We start from the raw sequence: 18,280 nt of genomic DNA, 5'->3' as shown, positions 1-18,280 counted from the left end.
GAATGAGATAGGTATAACTTGTATACTGTCTCGTTCTTGTAGTATCATTAGTTAAGATCTTGCGAATACTAAGGGCCTATTGCAAAAATTAAAGTTTAATTATCTGCCTCTCTATCACTCTTGCAAAATTAGAAACGTCAAAAACAAATTTCGATTCTTTTCGCAGTAGGGCCTCTGATGATTATAACCAAAAACTATATCACTGTTTTTTTAAGCTTTATAGGTTTACAAAAATAGCGTTCTTAAAATTATCCAAAAATGTTTTTACTTTTTTACTTTGCTATTTTTTTTATAGGCAGGACAACAGTTATGGCACTGAGAAAAGTTTACGTAGGGTGCTTACTGGAAATAAATTAAAAAAGTATACAGTATGTCGTTTGTAGCCGGTGCAATCTTGCGTACGTCGCTGTAATAAAAGTAATTGGTACGGCTACGTAATATACCCCTGGCTCAATTTGCTACGTAAAATAAGTAATTAGTGGGGCGTGTGCCACTTCATGATGTATGATGTAGTAAGTATAGCTATGGTTAAGGTAAAGTCTAGGACAGGGGTCACCAATTAGTTTCGCTCGGGGTCTGTATTAAGAAATGAAATGACCATCGCGGTCCGCACAACATTTTATAGAAAAAATATTTATTAAACAAATGTAATTACAGAAATAACAAAGGTATTTTTTTACATATCAATGAGAAAAATGTCATTTTTTGTTGCGGACTATCTGGACTATCTTAGCTAGTGACTTCGCCCGGCCGTTTTCAAATTGACGTCAACAAAGATAATGCGGGGGATACATTTTTATTTTAAATTACGTATTCTGTAGTGCAAAAGTTGCTGCGTTCTCGCGGTCCGCACAAAATGGGTCGGCGGTCCGGATGCGGACCGCGGTCCGCCATTTGGCGACCCCTGGTCTAGGAAATAATTGTATGGGCTACGCATGTACGCATGCTGGACAGGTATCGTACCGAATTGCCCAGATCCGGTACATAATCGGGCAATCTATGTATATACGTATGAATGACAGGTACCGTACAAGCTCAGGACCAGTATATAATTGTGTGGCCTACGTATGTAACAGGCACTGTATGAGCTCAGGTCCAGTATATAATGATGCTGCCTACACATATAAATCCGCGTATACAGGTACTGTATATTGATCACCACGCAGCACACGTCAGCTAAGCTACTTGTCGCCTTCACTGCGGCCCCGAAACCTGGCCCCACTCAAACGGTATCACCAGGCTAGGGGTCGTGGGGTTGGGTAGCGATCGGTAGCGAAGAGCTGGCCTACACCAGCAGCACACACCGTCCTCCACACGATGGCCAATAGACCTCCCCACCGATCGGTGGGGAGCGACCCACCACCGCCGCCACAGCTGAAAGGCGGAAGCGGCCACTCATACCTCCCGTGAGAGAGGTATCGAATGACATCCATCAATCTTCTGTCTCATCTGTATATTGACGTTTTTAATGACGCTTTATGTTGAGACAGGGCCTTTTCCTTACTGCACACCATGCTGGACCCAAGTACGTATTTTTTTATTTTTAAAGTTTAATACATAATTTTATCTGTTGTTTTTTGGTTTTTTGTTCTTATAATCTTATTTCTTTCATCTTCTTGTCCTGTGTATGTGTGCTTTATGGAATAAATGTCTTTTTCACGTCAGCAGCTGGAACAAGGGTAATTTGCTGCTTAAAAACAGTGAGCAAAATCGCATTTTGATCACTGAGTGAGACAAAATAACATTCAAGTGACCTTCATATTCGAATGTCATTTCAACGTGCGGGGCCTAATACAAGTTCGAAGTATTTGGATTCTATTGTTTTTGTCCCTTTCACGTCATGAGCAAAAAGAAAGAGACAAAAAAATGCATACGTAATTCAACGATATATTGACGGTTTATAATAGACCCCCGAAATAAGTCAGACCGCATCGTCGACCAAAACACCGTACGAGTCTTCATTCGTAATAATTAATTAATGAAATAAAAGTTTAAAATTTAATAAAAATACCATATTTTACGTATTTTATTATACAATCAAAACAATATACTTATACAAATTTACGCAATTGTTACGCAGTAAATAATTCTACTTAACGACTTTTAACGATCTCTACTATAGTTGACAAATAGTAGTATCCGCAATTCGGACCGTATCTTACAAAGTTTTTTTAACAAAAAAAAGTTGACGATTGAAGTGTCAATTGATGTTCGTTAATTCATTATTTTCGTATCATTGTATTGAAATTTCTTTCGTTTTGTTTTATTGCGGTAATTAAAGTTAATTGTTAGCATACCTTCAGAAAACATGAGTGAAATAGTAATGAAGACGGATTACATTTTTTCAGGTTGTATTTTTTGATGGCTGACTGACGTGAAAAATTTTGTGTACTACACGAGATCAAAGTTATTTACATCTCGTACGCTTTTGGGTCCCTTACTACGCTCAAGATTCTAAATTAGATTCACTCGCTACGCTCGTGAATCTATTATCTTTCGCTTGCACGGGACTCAAAACAAGCACTCGAAGAAATATCAAACTTTGCTCTCTTGTTGTACAAATAACTATTGTTTTCTTTTTAAATAGATGATTTCCACCGACTTGCTTATTTAAAACCATATAAATATTATATTCATAATTACTTAACTAATCTTTTGAACATTTATGCATATTCATTTTCTCTTTTTGCATACACAAACACACACACACACACACACACACACACACACATACACATGTTTACATTTATAAGTAAAAATTTTCAGTATTAATGGTACTAAATGTTTTTAAATTTTTATCTAAAATTGTATAAATAAAACATCTCCTGCAGCTAAATTTTTGGGGAGGAGCGCTATCTACCCTAAAGTACAGGTTATACCTTTTTAGCAAGCAGATATTTTAATAAAAAAAATACATTTAGTATAGTTTTCTTGTGGTAAGTTGATTCGAGATTTTATACAGGTCAAAAGTTGGAAATTGGTATGATTTTGAGAACATAACTAAGGCACCTTTGTCCTCGTCAGGGCTATACGAAGTTAGTGTTTTTTCATCACCCTTGCTTGAAAAAGATCTTATTTCATGCAGGTGTGCTGAAGGACAAAGGCCTATTTTGTTCCCGCGGGAGTTATGGATTCTGAAAAAAAGCTATAACTCCCTAGGGAGTATTGCAAACTCAGGTCTTAAATTCCAAGTGTCACGAATTATCGCCCTCGTGTCCAAAATTTTACTTACCCTCTCGTTGCACAATGTACTATTAATCACCTGTCGTGTTTTGCATTAGTCATGCATTTGCGCTTAAGATACTTAAGTACTTGCTATAAACTGTCACGATGAATAATAAAAACTGTCCAAGAGCATTTCAGGTCATGCTCAGTCTAGGTACCACACTACGGTACCGTCCAGTCCAGTCCGTCACCATAGGCAAACTTATAAGGAACAATATGTACATTGCAAGGAATATGTTCCCTGAGGTACAGGTTATTGGTGCGGCATTTTTATATTATCTACTAATTGCACAGCAACTATCCCAGGCTTCAGTACCAGGTATTTATTTGTCCAACTAAGTCTAACAGCAGTAACAGACATCAGATAACTCGTTGAACTATTTAGTATTTGCCTTATTCTCGTGCTACAAATTATTATTCCAGACGAATTTTTCAATGAGTTTTCTGGTTGTGGGTATAATGATCAAATCTACTCATACACGGTTGAGAAATGTGACATGAAGAGGAGAACAGCTGGACATATATTTCATTTAATTTTTATTTTATTTTATAGGACATTATTACACAAATTGACTAAGTCCCACAGTAAGCTCAATAAGGCTTGTGTTGAGGGTACTTAGACAACGATATATATAATATATAAATATTTATAAATACTTAAATACATAGAAAACACCCATGACTCAGGAACAAATATCCATGCTCATCACACGAATAAATGCCCTTACCAGGATTTTAACCCGGGACCATCAGCTTCATAGGCAGGGTCACTACCCAGTAGGCCAAACCGGTCGTCAAATTTATATCGAGCATACACCATATTTATATACGAAAGTATTTTTGCCCAAGCTGATGCGAGTACTCGTACGGTTAATTACTTGATTGAAAACATACTTATAGTGTCCGTTCTGCGACTAAACTTTGAGATTTTACAGAAATCCCAAAGGGCCCGGTGTTGCCCCGACCCATAGTGCATACCCCAGTAGGCAGTTACCGAGGTCTTCAGGCCCAGGATGGGGATTACTCTTTATTTCTAGGTATCCCGTATGCGAGAGTTGATCCGGACAACGTTTTTGGTGTGAGTATTGAAATTGATCAATTGATAAATATTCAAAGAAACTCGTTTGGGTGGATTTTTGTCTCCGGTATTTTCTTCTTGAGCAAGTATTTTTTTCCGAAATGTCATTTTTAATATGTATGATTATGGACTCTTTGTCAGAAATAAAAGATGTTTATTATTTTTATTTATAATTATATTTTTCTTCCTATTACAAAAAGTTACTTTCATCTTTTTTGATTACTATTATCTACATCTATATCTTTACATGAAAACTATAAAAGCACCTAACTATAGACTATAGACCAAAATAACCTACTATGGTCCAAAACTAACTTGAACATCTTGGATTAGGTGTGACTATTATTATAGTTTTTTTTTAGTTCTTGTGCATCATTACTTAATAAATGGCGGAAAACCCCAAAAATACTTTCAATAACTACTTTTATTTCATTTTAATTTGTATTTTATGCTAAGTGTGTAACTTGTCGAATATAGTCGTAATATTGGAATAGGCGTTTTACGGTACTTTTTGTATGCAAATGTATCGTAATTTCGGGCATCATACACACGTTGTTTTCCCTAGTTTTGTTGTCAATGTATAACAACCTCAGTCAAGAATGACATGTTTAAAATTTCAGCCTGCGTTTCCACACAAATTTGAAGGGATATTCGAAGCCGACGACGATACTTCAAGGTGTCCACAAATTGAAGAATTTAACCACACAATTACAGGGACATTGGACTGTCTTCACGTCAACATTCACGTACCAAACAGCGCTGGTATTGATAATCTCTTGCCTGTGATGATCCACATATATGGGGGCATATTCGAATTTGGATTTGCAGGCAGACACATCTACGGACCACGCTTCTTGGTCAGACATGACGTTATTTTTATTACTTTCAACTATCGCGTTGGTCCTTACGGTTTTATGTGTCTAAACACATTTAAAGTACCAGGGAATCAGGGTTTGAAAGATCAAATACAAGCATTACGCTGGATTAAAGAAAATATACGATATTTTGGCGGAGATGACTCTAAAATCACTATAACGGGAAACAGTTCAGGTGCTGAGTCTGTGGATTTGCATCAGTACTTTTTACAAGAATCACTTTATAATAGAGTGATTATGCAAAGTGGCGTGGCGATATCTCGTTCACTTAGCAAAGATTCTGATCCATATGCTCCCATAAAATTAGCAAAGCAATTGAATTATACAACGAATGATATTAACGAAGCATTAACTTTTTTGAATAAACTAGAGCCACATGAACTTATTGCCGCCACACGGGATTCTGGTGTATTTTTTGGACCGTGTGTTGAAAAGCAGTTCGAGAATGCTGATAATTATATAACGAAATATCCAGATGATATGAACACAGTTACTCGTAGAGATGTCGACGGCTTAATTGGTATTAATAACGACGAAGCTTATGCGATGATAACTATATTAGAAAAGGATGAATTTGAAAGTATGGACTACGTGACTGAGATGTTAGAAACTTATTTTGAATTCAAAAATGAAATTAAGCTTTCAGATGATATAAAAAAGATTGTCCGATTGTTTTATTATGGTGATGATGTTCAAAGTGCAGATAATAGAAGACCTGAAATAAATGTTTATGCCGATTTTGTTTTTCACAGTCCAATATTCAGAACTGTTAGAAAATATCTGGAAAGTGGCGTAAACAACACGTACTTTTATATGTTTTCATTTTCTGGTAACAGAAATTATTATAAGGATCTAGTGAAAATACCAAAAACAGAAGGTGGTGCTGCTCACGCAGATGAGCTGGGATATTTATTTGATATTTCTTACATGAAAGACCGGGTACGGGATGAAGATATGCTTATTGTAGACAGGATGACTGAACTTTGGACTAATTTTGTAAAATATGGGTACGTATTTTGCTTTAAAGTGTTAACATTTTAATTAAAAAGTAATTAAAATATGAACACTTCGTTCGAGTAGATAACTTATATAAATGTTGGTTATAAATGTATTCTTGATAATGAGGATTTTATGAGTGATTTTCGTTTTATTTTTAATTGGGGACTTGACACATGTTAAATATTATAACAAAATTTAGTTAAATGGATAGAAAACGAGCCATCCATTATAAAAAAGTGGAATTTAAAAAAATTATATTGAGATTATAAAAAAATACAAGGCTCCGAAAAGTCAAAAAAAATATTTTGTTTGTCTTTCGAAAATAGATAAGAAAACGGTACCATTCGATTCCTTACATTTTATTGAAAAATAAATTGTATGACAACTATACACATAAACGCAATATTTCAGGATCAAAATGGCAATTTCCTTGATCTTCCATACATTTAGGACAGACTTATATGATGTGACGTCACATCACCTTATCATTTTGTTAGAGGCGTTTCAATCGTCGAGTACGAGCGTCAGACTTTAACTCTGATATCTGATCTTTGTGTTTGGAAAATCAAGATCGTTTGACATTATTTACAAAAAACAGTCAAGTAGCCAATTTGTAAGAGATTTAGGACTTTCTAAATAAACCTTACTACATATATTATTAAGTTTTGTTGGTTTTGTACATAACAATTGAAAATATATTATGTTAACAGAACTGATGTCCCTAAAAATTCAGAACAACTTTGAAAAGATTACCTATTTATTATATTATAGCGATTATGACAAAATGCCACAGAATTACTTTTTCGTGTTCAATAGTGTCCATAATGGTGTTCTGCCTTTTCGCCGAAGTTATATTGCCCGGATCTCACTTGCTTACTATCTTTTCACAGATGATTTACTTTGGCGTGAACATTTAGCAAATTTTTATGATATGTTAACGTATTACTTGATACAATTATTGTTAAGTCCTTCCCCCTCCTTGCATCGGTTTCCTCATCACTGAGGGTCGTGGCCACTTCTAAGGAGCAGCTTCTCTTTGACAATTTGCCGCCACCTCTTTCTGTCATTGTTAAGTAGATTAATTTTATGACATAAAACATTTGAAAAACATTTCTGTCAGCTAATCTATTTATTAATACAATAACGTCTAGTTATTTGATAGAGTCAACTGAGGTGCGACGAAGTCAATGCGCGTAGCCAAGCGAGCAATGCGAGCCGGCTAGATCTAGAACCTAGTTTTTTGCATCATAATATGTTAAATTTCAAAAACAAACTTTTGATTTTGAAAGTCATTCTGCTACACAAAAGGTAGCATAAAAAATGTATTTGTACGTAGTTGTCCAAACATACAGTTGTCTAACTGTTAGGTTGGGAAATCCTACGAATTATATTTTTGAGTTGGCCCTTGATCATTCGGCGAAATCGACTAATGATTGTGAAACTTGTGAAATAACATTTGTCTGAATAATTGAACATTCCATAATGTATTCAATTTTTTTAGAAATCCAACACCAAAACCATCAACGTTAATTCCACTTCAATGGCCACGCGTATCCCGGGACAAACTGCCATATTTGGAGATAAACACTGAACTACGCCTAGGTTCCAGACCGATGCACGAGCGGATGACCTTCCTAGACCTTCTGTACAAGGACATTGGAGATTATCAAAGGGCGATAAGCAAGAACTGAACAACAAAATATGGAACGAGCAATAAAAATATATAAACACAAATACACTTTTTTTAAGAGTAGAACTGGTTTACGCAGTTAAACATACATCATCATCATGTCAGCCAAAAAACGTTAACTGCTGGACGTAGGCCTCACCCAGGGATCTCTATAACGACCGGTCGTATGCTGCTGTCATCCATCGTCTTCCTGCGATCGCAACTAATTGTTTCTAATTTGCAGACAGATCACCTGATAGTAAGCGATTACCGCCACCCATGGACCCCCCCAAACCCCAGAGGATTTGTGAGTGCGTTGCCGGTCTTTAAGATTGAACTACGCTCTTTTCTTGAAAGTTTGAAGGTCGTATTGGTCCGTAAAAACCGCAGGCGACAGTTTATTCCATAGTTTACGAAGTAGGAAGTTTCTGGAGAAACGCTCAGTTGAGGACTGTTCAATCAATCATTTATTTATTTGAAAAAATACAGTAACATAAGGTGTTAGGACTATTCAGGTACAATGTGTATTTTAATGTGTCAAATCTAAGCATTCAAAAATAACAAAATTGAAATTAAGATATTAGCATAAATAGTTCGAGTATTAGAAAAATTAGGAAAAAGTCAGTCAGTTAACCATCTAAGTGATGAGGATGGAAATGTTGTCGCGTAAGCGGCAGGGATTAATCGGAACAATTCCTCGGAGCACTCCCCGTTCTATATGCGATAGAGAATGCAGAGCGAGGCCATATCTCTACGCAGCGCCAAGGAGTCAAGACGATCCGAAATACGCTGGCAGTCGACAATATGAGTCGCTCTTCGTTGGATGTGGTCCAGAGCACCAGTTGGATCGCATCCAACTGCTGCTGGTACTGGGGTGCCTCTGCCCATAGTTGCGAACAGTATTCCACATATGGGCGCAGGTTGGTTGAAGCTTAACATATGCGCAATTCAGCAGGTCCTCTAAAGGAGATTGGAATTGGAACCCATCTCATTTTTGAATAAGGGATGTCAAAAATATTCGCATATATAGATATCAATATTCGCATCATTTTAAACATTCGCATCGACGTTCACATTAGCATTAAATGAAGTGAATGTTTTGCGAATACGAGTGTGCGCAGGTCGGGTCCTGTCTCGTCGACTCGCGTATGTGCAGTGCGCGCAAACTAATTTCAAGTAATACCTAAATTTTGACCAGTACACAGCATTTTTCAACACTTTATAACATCCCGTTCTAAAGTTACATATGTTTTATGTACTAACAGATTTTTTCTAATTGGGAACGATAATAACAACTACATATTCCCTAATATTCGTATTCGCCTTCGGATTCGGCCATTCGCATCCTGGACATTCGGATTCGTGAAGAATGCGAGATTCGTGACATCCCTGATTGGAATAATGTCAGCTCCATATTAGATCAGTAGCACATTATATTGTTGGAATTGTTCTGTTAATATAATTAAGAATCTTGGAAACATTTTCGTGTTTTCCGCTCACTTGTTTCACCTTTAACTTTGTTTTACAAAACATGGAATGTTTACTAATTTCTCGCCCAGGGCGCTGACAAAACCAAGTGATCTGGTATTTCGAAACAGCTTTAGAGTCCGCAGCTTACTCGGCCGAATTTCACCTTCCCTTACAAACGGTTTTCGTTCTCAATTTAAAATTAATTGTGATGTAATGAAACTTTGCACATACAATATAAATAGTATGTATATGCCTATAATTAGTTTAAATAGCTCCAGCTTATAAAAAAAGAGCAAAAACTAGTTTTGTGTGAAAAACTTAAGAGGGAAGAATAGCTTTGCGATCCTAGCGAAATAACGGTATTTTTTGTATGAAATTCCATTTCGGGAGAAAACGTTTTCCACTAACTAAATCTTAACAAATTACAAAATTAATTTTCATGTCGATCGCTTCAGCATAATGTTTTGTAGATATATAGGTTTCGCTTAAAAAAAATATTTTGTAAGTTTTGAAAAAAAGGAAGGTCAACTTAGAAAGTCGTGCTTTAAAGTAGAAGTTCAAATGAAAACGGGCAGCTAGAATTACTTACTGCTGTGGCGCAGCGACCCAAAGTGGATCTTGGCTTTCGACACCAAAGACCGCCATGCTTCTCTGTCCAAAACCGTTTCTGTCAGATAGATTTAACCTTAAAAATTGAAAAAGCAGCACACCATTTTATTAAACAAAGATCCGTCCCGGTTAAACCCATAGCCGTGTATTAAAACTGCGAATTCTACCAACTAACCAGCAATACTGTCCAGAAATCCGGATTAAAGCGGGATAAACCGGAGCACGGTTTTCGAGGTTGTTTTTTGGCGTCAATTTCACGGTTGGTGGCGCTACAGAACAGGAGGCGGAGTATATGGCCCTAAGCAAATTTGGAAATGCATTCTATTATGTGACTTATAGAATGAAAATAAAGTGTTAAATTGAGTGTATTTGTAAATTGATTTAGGTATATATCAAGTATATCAGTATTTAGCAGCCATTTTGGGAATAATGAGTTTAATGTGGCTTAGGAAGGAAATAAGGAGAAATTGTTTCTACTGCCGACTTGGAGGTAGGTATAAAAGAAATTAGAATCATTGTTTTGAGAAATTTTATTCGTTGTTTGTAGCTTTAGAAAAACGACATAAAAAGGAAGGAGATTTGAAGAGGGTAGTGACCCTGCCTATGAAGCCGATGGCCCGGGTTCGAATCTCGGTAAGGACATTTATTTGTGTGATGACCACAGATATATTATGTTCCTGAGTTATGGGTGTTTTCTATATATATAAGTATGTTTTTATCTATATACTCGTACGTATGTATATCGTTGTCTAGTACCCATATTGAGTCTAGGTCGATCTGTGTAAGATTGTCCCTAAGCTATATATTTATTTATCAGAAAAATTATGCGATATAATAATAAAATAATCTCAACAAAAACAAGTAAAATGGCTCACTTCTTAAATATAATTTTAACTTCATCCTCACCTAACCTAACCTTATCCTATCTATCTAAGTATCTATCCTCAGCTAACCAAACAGAATATTAAGTACAAGCAAAAAATAAGTAATTTCTAAGTTTCAGACACTTGAAAAGGGTCAGTACAGCTTCTAACTTATTTCAAAATAAGATTAAATTTTATAGACGAACGGAATACCCATAAATCGCTTAAATATTTTTCTGTAAAAATAAAGACTTACCTATCTCTTTAAAGGCATATTTATGAATAGGTACATTTTTATTCTGCTCAATGGGTCGGAATTAAAGTTCTTATGATAATGAATAATCATTTCGAGGGTTCAAAGAGGTGGACAAACAGGCCGATTCAAATTTTAAAAATATAAATTTGATTGGGTATTTAATTAAGTATTTTTCTCTTATTGTTTTCGCTATGTTTTGGTTTTTTGGATATTTGTTGTCATATTTGTATTCTGTGCATTTTTTGCAGCCAATTCAATTGAGCCGTTTTTGCGATTTTCGAGGCGCTGTAAGTTTCTTCAAAATAAAATAATCCAAAAAAGCAAATTTATTGCAACATTTTTATGAAAGGACTATATGACTCGACAGGAACTCTACTTGCTGGTTTCGGATTCAATTAAACGGACTCCCAAGGTTGTCCATTTGAAATGAATCCTCAGTCAGCAGTCAGTACTACAACGTAAAGTACTGACTTTCGAGCTTAATAATGAACCATTGCGTTAATCCCATCTTAAAGGAGCCCGACTATAAAATTTTGGTTTTAACCAGTATTCAACTACCTCTTGCTCCGCGATCGGAATACCGCTAACACCATCGCGTGCTCACGCCATCTCGGTCGTTCACAATTAGGCCAGCCATACGTTGAAAACAAGGAAAACACTTTTTAGGTACCAAAAATGGCTTACATTTTATTTTATTTATTTTTATTGGTTCAAACAATTTATACAGCATTACAGCGAACTATTACACTGTGAAATTTATAAATAGTACATTACTATAGAGGACGGGAAATGAAGGGTTGCAGGCCAAGTAGATATAGACGGCCGAGCGTAGCGAGGTCAGATAGGGATACGCGGCCGGCAACCCCGTTTCTCGCCGAGATTTGTATAGTGCTTTTCTCAAACTTGCAAAAAATAGGATGATGATGATGATTGATGATGACGATAATTGATGATGATGATTGTTATTATTACTTTCGGGTTACTAAAAGGGGAACGAAAATTTGATTATTTTTACGCTACGACGCACGGTTTAGGAGATACAGCCCTATAAAAATTTCTGCATGACTGAAAAAAAAAAACTTTATAGAGCTGTATCTCCTAAACCGCGCGTCGTAGTGCAAAAATAATGAAATTTATTGAAATGAATATTAACAAACACAAAAAGAAAAAAACACAAAAAAGAAAAAAAGACATAATGGCAGAATTTTGCTTATAGATTTTTTATGGTTGAATGCCAAGACGTGCCATAATTTGACGTTTATAAACAAAAGAAGGTTGCCTTACAGGCCTAGGTGTGTAAGGCTGTATGAAATTCTTTTACATATCATCTTCACTCATCGCACATGATATGTAGTATTTCCGGACCTAATTTGAAGTAAGTCATGTCAACATTTCATTACAAGTTTGAGAAAAGATAGTATTTATACAAACTAGGTACATGATACAGTCTAGACAGGACAAACAGAACAAATGTAAGAAAGAAAGACTAATACAAGATTCAAGGTTATCCATCGTCTCAAAGAACTTCATACATTCTTTACACAGATCCATCCAACTACTTGCAAATACATTACATTCCGGTGCTGATGCGAGGAGCGCGTTAATATATTGTAGAGCGTGGACAAGTGGTGATTTTCCATGGGACATAATGCATGTTTTAGGCACAGCTAAGACTTCGTGGTCGGAAATTGAATTGGGCCTTAGCCATAGATTTTAATGCGGTTACGACTAGACAGCCTTTGGAAATTTAAAGAAAGGGTTTTCAATCATCTAATTTAAGCTGTCGTGAGTCATAAACATCAAGGTCGTCACCTTCGTTAAATAATAAAATCTAAAAATGCGGCGCTTGCTTGCTTCCCAAAACCCGCGCTAATCAGGATACTTCACGCGTAGAGAATTTGCTTTTACGGGTTTTACCGTTTAAAGTAAAAAAAAACAAGATGGAAAAATCACAACTATATTATTAAAGTGTGTATTTACACTTTAGGCTACGTGGAAAATTTAGAGGCTTGAATCGGGCTCATCATGTACAATGAAAATGTTTGGTCAAAAAAAGGCATCTTTGATACGATTTTCTCTGCTATGAAAGTTAACCAATCGTGGAACGGCAACTACAGAAATGAAGACGATGGCACGAATAACCAGCTCACCAAACAATACTCTCATGAGTTTTGTAATTTCTGAGATAAATCAAGATAGGTACCTACCTGACGGTGACACCAAAACGTACAATGCGTCGACTTAAACTAATTTTGCGGTAATGTTCACATTCGGCATTGGTAAGCTCTACGTGCACATTTGACATTGGCAAAATCATTGGCTTACGAGAATATGTTTATTACTTACGGGCACTAAGAATGGTGTCAGTACGAGCAGTCTAACGCAACGCACCTAGTTGCGACCACTGGCGCGCATGATGCGAACTCATCAACCAGTCGACTGCCAGTGTATTTCGGATCGGCTTGACTCCTTGGCGCTGCGTAGAGATGTGGCCTCGCTCTGCATTTTCTATCGCATGTACAACGGGGAGTGCTCCGAGGAATTGTTCGGATTAATCCCTGCCGCTTCTTTTCGCCATCGCCCTACGCGACAACATTTCCATCCTCACCACGTAGATGGTTGGCAGTCCTCAACTATGCGTTTTTCCAGGAACTTTCTGCCTCGCACAGCTAAACTGTGGAATGAACTGTCGCCTGCGGTATTTCCGGACCGATACGATCTTCAAACCTTCAAGAAAAGAGCGTACTCCCATCTCAAAGGCCGGCAACGCACTTACAACCCCTCTGGTGTTGCAGGTGTCCATGGGCGGCGGTAATCGCTTACCATCAGGTGATCCGTCTGCTCGTTTGCCTCCTCTACCATAAAAAAAAAAAAAAAAAACCAATCGTATTGTGGCTTTCCACCGAGACACACCAAACGGGAATGCTCCGTTTCGTTTTAATAGATGTAGAAACCAGTTCGAACTTACATTTTGTGTTTATCACAAATATTTGTTCTTAAATTATAGATTTTTCATCATCATGGTCGTCTAGTACCCAAAATACAATCCTTATTGAACTTATTGTGGGGTTAGCTCGATTTGTGCACGATTGTCCGTTAATAATATTCCGTCCGATAATATTTGTGGTTTCATCACGCCATATTTGACAAATAGAGCAAGCTAGGGTGTTACGTTACATCAGAGTGGTGTTCGACGCAGTTCCGCCAAGGCGTCATAGAGTGCACTGTCAAAACGGGTCCATATTGGGTTGCATACCCACTCACATGATTCCAGCAACTAAGGTTTCAACATTTCGCACCTCTAAAATGATCGTCGCAACTCGAGTTGCGAACGGAGTGTATGCGGTTTTTTATTTCTTATCTGTGAAGGGCTGCACAGGTATGGTGTAAACAATTATTAAAACACAGAATACCAACGTGACAATATTTAAAAAATGTTTCAACCACATAGACATAACCACAGTATTTTATATCTATGTCACTTTGCAAATTGTTCGGAAAAGTGCGTGTGTTAAAAGTTGCTGCGTGTTTTAAAATGCCGTAAGTGTTCAAATTTACATATTTCTGTTAGTACTATATATTAAATTACTCCGCGTTTATTGGTCTATTAGATTAAAACTATATTTTACACCTACTTAATATTGATGACCGTAAAATCTCACTTCAAACCAATAACTCTGTAGATTTTTGGCGTGTTTCCTATTTTAATGCCCTAGATTTCTATGATTACCAAATATATCTTGAGCAACCTATAGTCATTAAATAGTTCGATTATTAAATTACATTAATAAACAATAAAATGCATTAAATCACTGTGTATTATCCAGGATTAGCGAACAAACCATGTGACGGAAAATTGTAAGTACAAACACAGCAACTCTGGTTGCTTAAAGCATTTCTGTACATCGTAAGGCATGTGGTACACTAGACGTTGCATACGCGTTTTGGGGTGTTTGTTACTACTTACTTATAATTTCTATTTACTAATATTTCTTTGCTATATTGCCCGGATCCTGGGCTAGCTTGCCGTTTTTCGTCTGGCAGTGAATGTGTTAAAAGTTCCTATTTTTGTTGAACATCTGCACCGCGCGACTGTTGTGTCTCCGACCTAAATAGGTAGCCATCTTTGTTTTTGACATGGCGCAGGTCAGTTTGTTTGTTTATTTACGTTTGTAATCAGTATAATTTCATGTGTTAATAGTTACTATTTGCTTATTGTGCTTAATTTGTTGTAAAGTGTATGTTATGGTGTATATATTATACGTGTTAGTGTAGTTATAAGTTAGTTCGGTTGTTGGTGATCGGCCGTTTTAAAAACACCAAAGTTTAGTACGTATGTAAATACTCTTTTGTTATTTTAAGTTATAAAGCCACTATCATTGTGATAATTACATAAATTATGTATTTTATTTCAAGGTAATTAGTGTCTTAAACGGTTTTTTACTATATTTTTGTACTTCAGTGTCTAAATTAGCCACAAAAAAATCACGAACATAGCACATAGTTACACGCCAGGTGGAGCAATTCGAAAGTTCCTTATCAGAATTTGAATCAGTTTTACTCTGCAATTTTATAGGTGAGCTATCAAGGTTTTTAGTATCAATTAAAAGCTTATTAATCCTTCTTTAAATTGAATACAAAAAAAAGATACGTTATCGATTTAGATTTTTTATTAAAAATAGTTTTCTACTATAACTCGGAAATTATTCCTTTGGGTAAACTTCGTGGATTTTTAATAATTATTTTTATTATAACAGCAAATAGCTAAAGTAAGAAAATAAATTTATTTGTTTCTTTACCATTATAAAACCGAAAGAATTATTCCAAATGCTTAAGCAGAAGCAAAGTTATCGATTTTTGAAGATATCACGACACTGTGCCGTCGTATCTGCGAAATGGCAGAGCAATTCAGGGCACCTTTCGTTAAAATCGGAATCATGTGAGTGGTTATAAGTTTAAGTCATATTGTGTCATAATTATAATTTTGTATACAAATGAAAAGTCATATTATATTGTGTCATACATTTTAGCCATAATATTTGATGACATACATACATAGCAGTTGTCATATATTTTTCATGCATAACTAAAGAACCTAACCTAAAATTTTATGCGAATTAAATTTATGACTATAAAATTATGATAACTCATTTATGACAAAATCCGAGTTATGCTTAGGAATAATTCTGACTAAATATTTTTATGACTTACAATTTTATGCATAAAGTGTTATGACAATTAAAAATATGACAAAAGTTGTCATGCGGCCAGAGAGGAGTCCCCTGTGAAAACAATTGAAATCGAGAACAATTGAAGTCATGTTTTTTATCATTCTTCAGACGAGAACTGGAGACGACGTCGGTGGCGGTTCCCAGGTCTAACCTACTGGCTTACTTATGTTAAGAAATGCTATGATTTGTAATCAGTCTTGCCCAGTAAATACTGCGAGTTGAACATCGTATTTCATTGAAAGCCCTCGTCATCCACAATTGAAGGTCCTGGTGTGTCTCTGAACGTCATAACCGCTCTAATACATCTGATGGCAAATATGTTCTCCTAATGAACGCGGCTGCCCAAACATGGTAGAACTTACTCACTTTACTTTTGTTACACAGATTAATGCATTGGACAGAGTAACGGCTGCATACAACATACAACGACCTCGGCACCAACCTGATCGGTCTGGCGCCGCTGACGCGCGCGATATTATTAGTCTAATACTATTCAAGAAATGGGCCCCTGGTCAATGTACGAAATTCTATCTGCTTAGCGTTACTTTAGTTACTCTATCAGTTTTGAATTATTCACGGTTAGTTTCACTAGATTTAAATCGACCGGGATATGAACATTACCTCAAAAAAATTTTTCAAAATTTCAAAATTTAATCTGTTTATTTCAATTTTTTTGTTGAGGTACAGTCAGCACTCAGTTATAATCTCTATATTTGGAGATTGTGTTAACTAAGTTTAGCCTTAACTAAGTATATAATTAGTCCTGTTGGCAGTTAGTGTTTACATGTTATTATAATACTATTTGTAACAAAATTAATTCAATTAATCAGTGCTTTCTTAAGTGTACTCTTTATTTTATCAGGATGTTTTTTCTAAAGTTTCTACTACTTGTTTGGGTAAGCTGTTCAGGATATTAGGCAGGTATGTTGGCCAGAGCCTTTTCCCATATTCATTGTTACTTTTAGTTATTTTAAAGTATGGCTCATTGGTTAAGGTCCGGAGGTGGGATGGTCTCCTATACCTGTCCAGCTGCCCCAGCAAGTGTTTATATTCTAATATTACAGCAAGTTTTACTTTGTCATATACACTAGATATTCTACAGTATTTAAACAATTTGTGATAATTATTTTTATATTGAAGTTTTATTTTCAAGGGAACTATAGTTTTTAGTAATCTTATTTGAATATCATATATTTTTTGTAAGTATGTTTTATATGTTCTCCCATAGCTAGAGATACCATAGTTAATTACAGAGTCTGCAAGTGCCATGTACAATAGGCGTAGTACGGAGTATGGCATTTTATGTTTCAGTATACTAAGGTTACTTAAAATTGCCCTGAGTTTGTTGCACACATGTTCAACATGTGGACCCCAGTTAAATTTGGTGTCTATTTTAAGGCCTAGGTAGGTATGTTGATCAACTACTTCTAGTTTTTCACAGTTACAATATGTTGGCCCTGTGTGCATACATACATGGTCATGGGCTACAATTCTAGGGGTATATGTGGTTTTGACATAGGGTGAGTGAATATATCTTGGTTTTTTTATAGTTTAAGGATAATCCTGCATCGTGTGCCCATTTACATAGAGCATCAAATTCAGTTTGCATCTGACTCTCCGCCACCTTGATATTTTTATTGGCCGTTATTAGGCATGTGTCATCTGCAAACTGGTACACAGAGGCGGTTCTGAATATATTGCACATATCATTCACATATATTAAGTATTCTGTTGGGCCAATTATTGAGCCCTGTGCGGTGCCATAATTAGATTTTTTTAGGTCGCTCAAGTCCCCGGCAATACTGACTGTGTTGTATCTATTATGGTGGTAATCTTTGAACCAGTTTAAGAATGGCCCCTGTATACCATTTTGCTCAAGTTTTTTAAATAGGGTGTCATGGTTCAAAGTGTCAAACGCCTTACTGAAATCAATCATAACCACTATAACATGATTTCTATTGTTTAAGTGTCCATTCACTTCATCTGTAAATTGAGCCAACAGCTG

General features: G+C 36.0%; 1 protein-coding gene across 1 annotated transcript; it reads left to right on the top strand.

Annotated features, from left to right (window-relative positions):
* Positions 1-1,970: 1,970 nt before the first annotated feature.
* Positions 1,971-7,885, top strand: LOC133517369 (esterase B1-like). The gene is made up of 4 exons (XM_061850667.1): positions 1,971-3,544; positions 4,161-4,303; positions 4,924-6,185; positions 7,679-7,885. The coding sequence occupies exons 1-4, from the start codon at positions 3,331-3,333 to the stop codon at positions 7,866-7,868; spliced, it is 1,809 nt and encodes a 602-aa protein (XP_061706651.1). The 5' UTR covers positions 1,971-3,330; the 3' UTR covers positions 7,869-7,885.
* The last annotated feature ends 10,395 nt before the right edge of the window (positions 7,886-18,280 follow it).

This window comes from Cydia pomonella, chromosome 4 (genome assembly GCF_033807575.1).
Source record: "Cydia pomonella isolate Wapato2018A chromosome 4, ilCydPomo1, whole genome shotgun sequence".
In the NCBI taxonomy this organism is placed as follows: domain Eukaryota; kingdom Metazoa; phylum Arthropoda; class Insecta; order Lepidoptera; family Tortricidae; genus Cydia; species Cydia pomonella.
Note: the sequence above shows the minus strand (reverse complement) of the source record. Positions and strands in the feature narration are given on the sequence as shown.

Coding starts and splice junctions, on each gene's coding strand:
- LOC133517369 (XM_061850667.1), top strand. CDS start 3,331: ATGAATAATAAAAACTGTCCAAGAGCATTTCAGGTCATGCTCAGTCTA. Junction 3,545..4,160: donor ATCCCAGGCTTCAGTACCAG/GTATTTATTTGT, acceptor GAGATTTTACAG/AAATCCCAAAGGGCCCGGTG. Junction 6,186..7,678: donor ACTAATTTTGTAAAATATGG/GTACGTATTTTG, acceptor CAATTTTTTTAG/AAATCCAACACCAAAACCAT.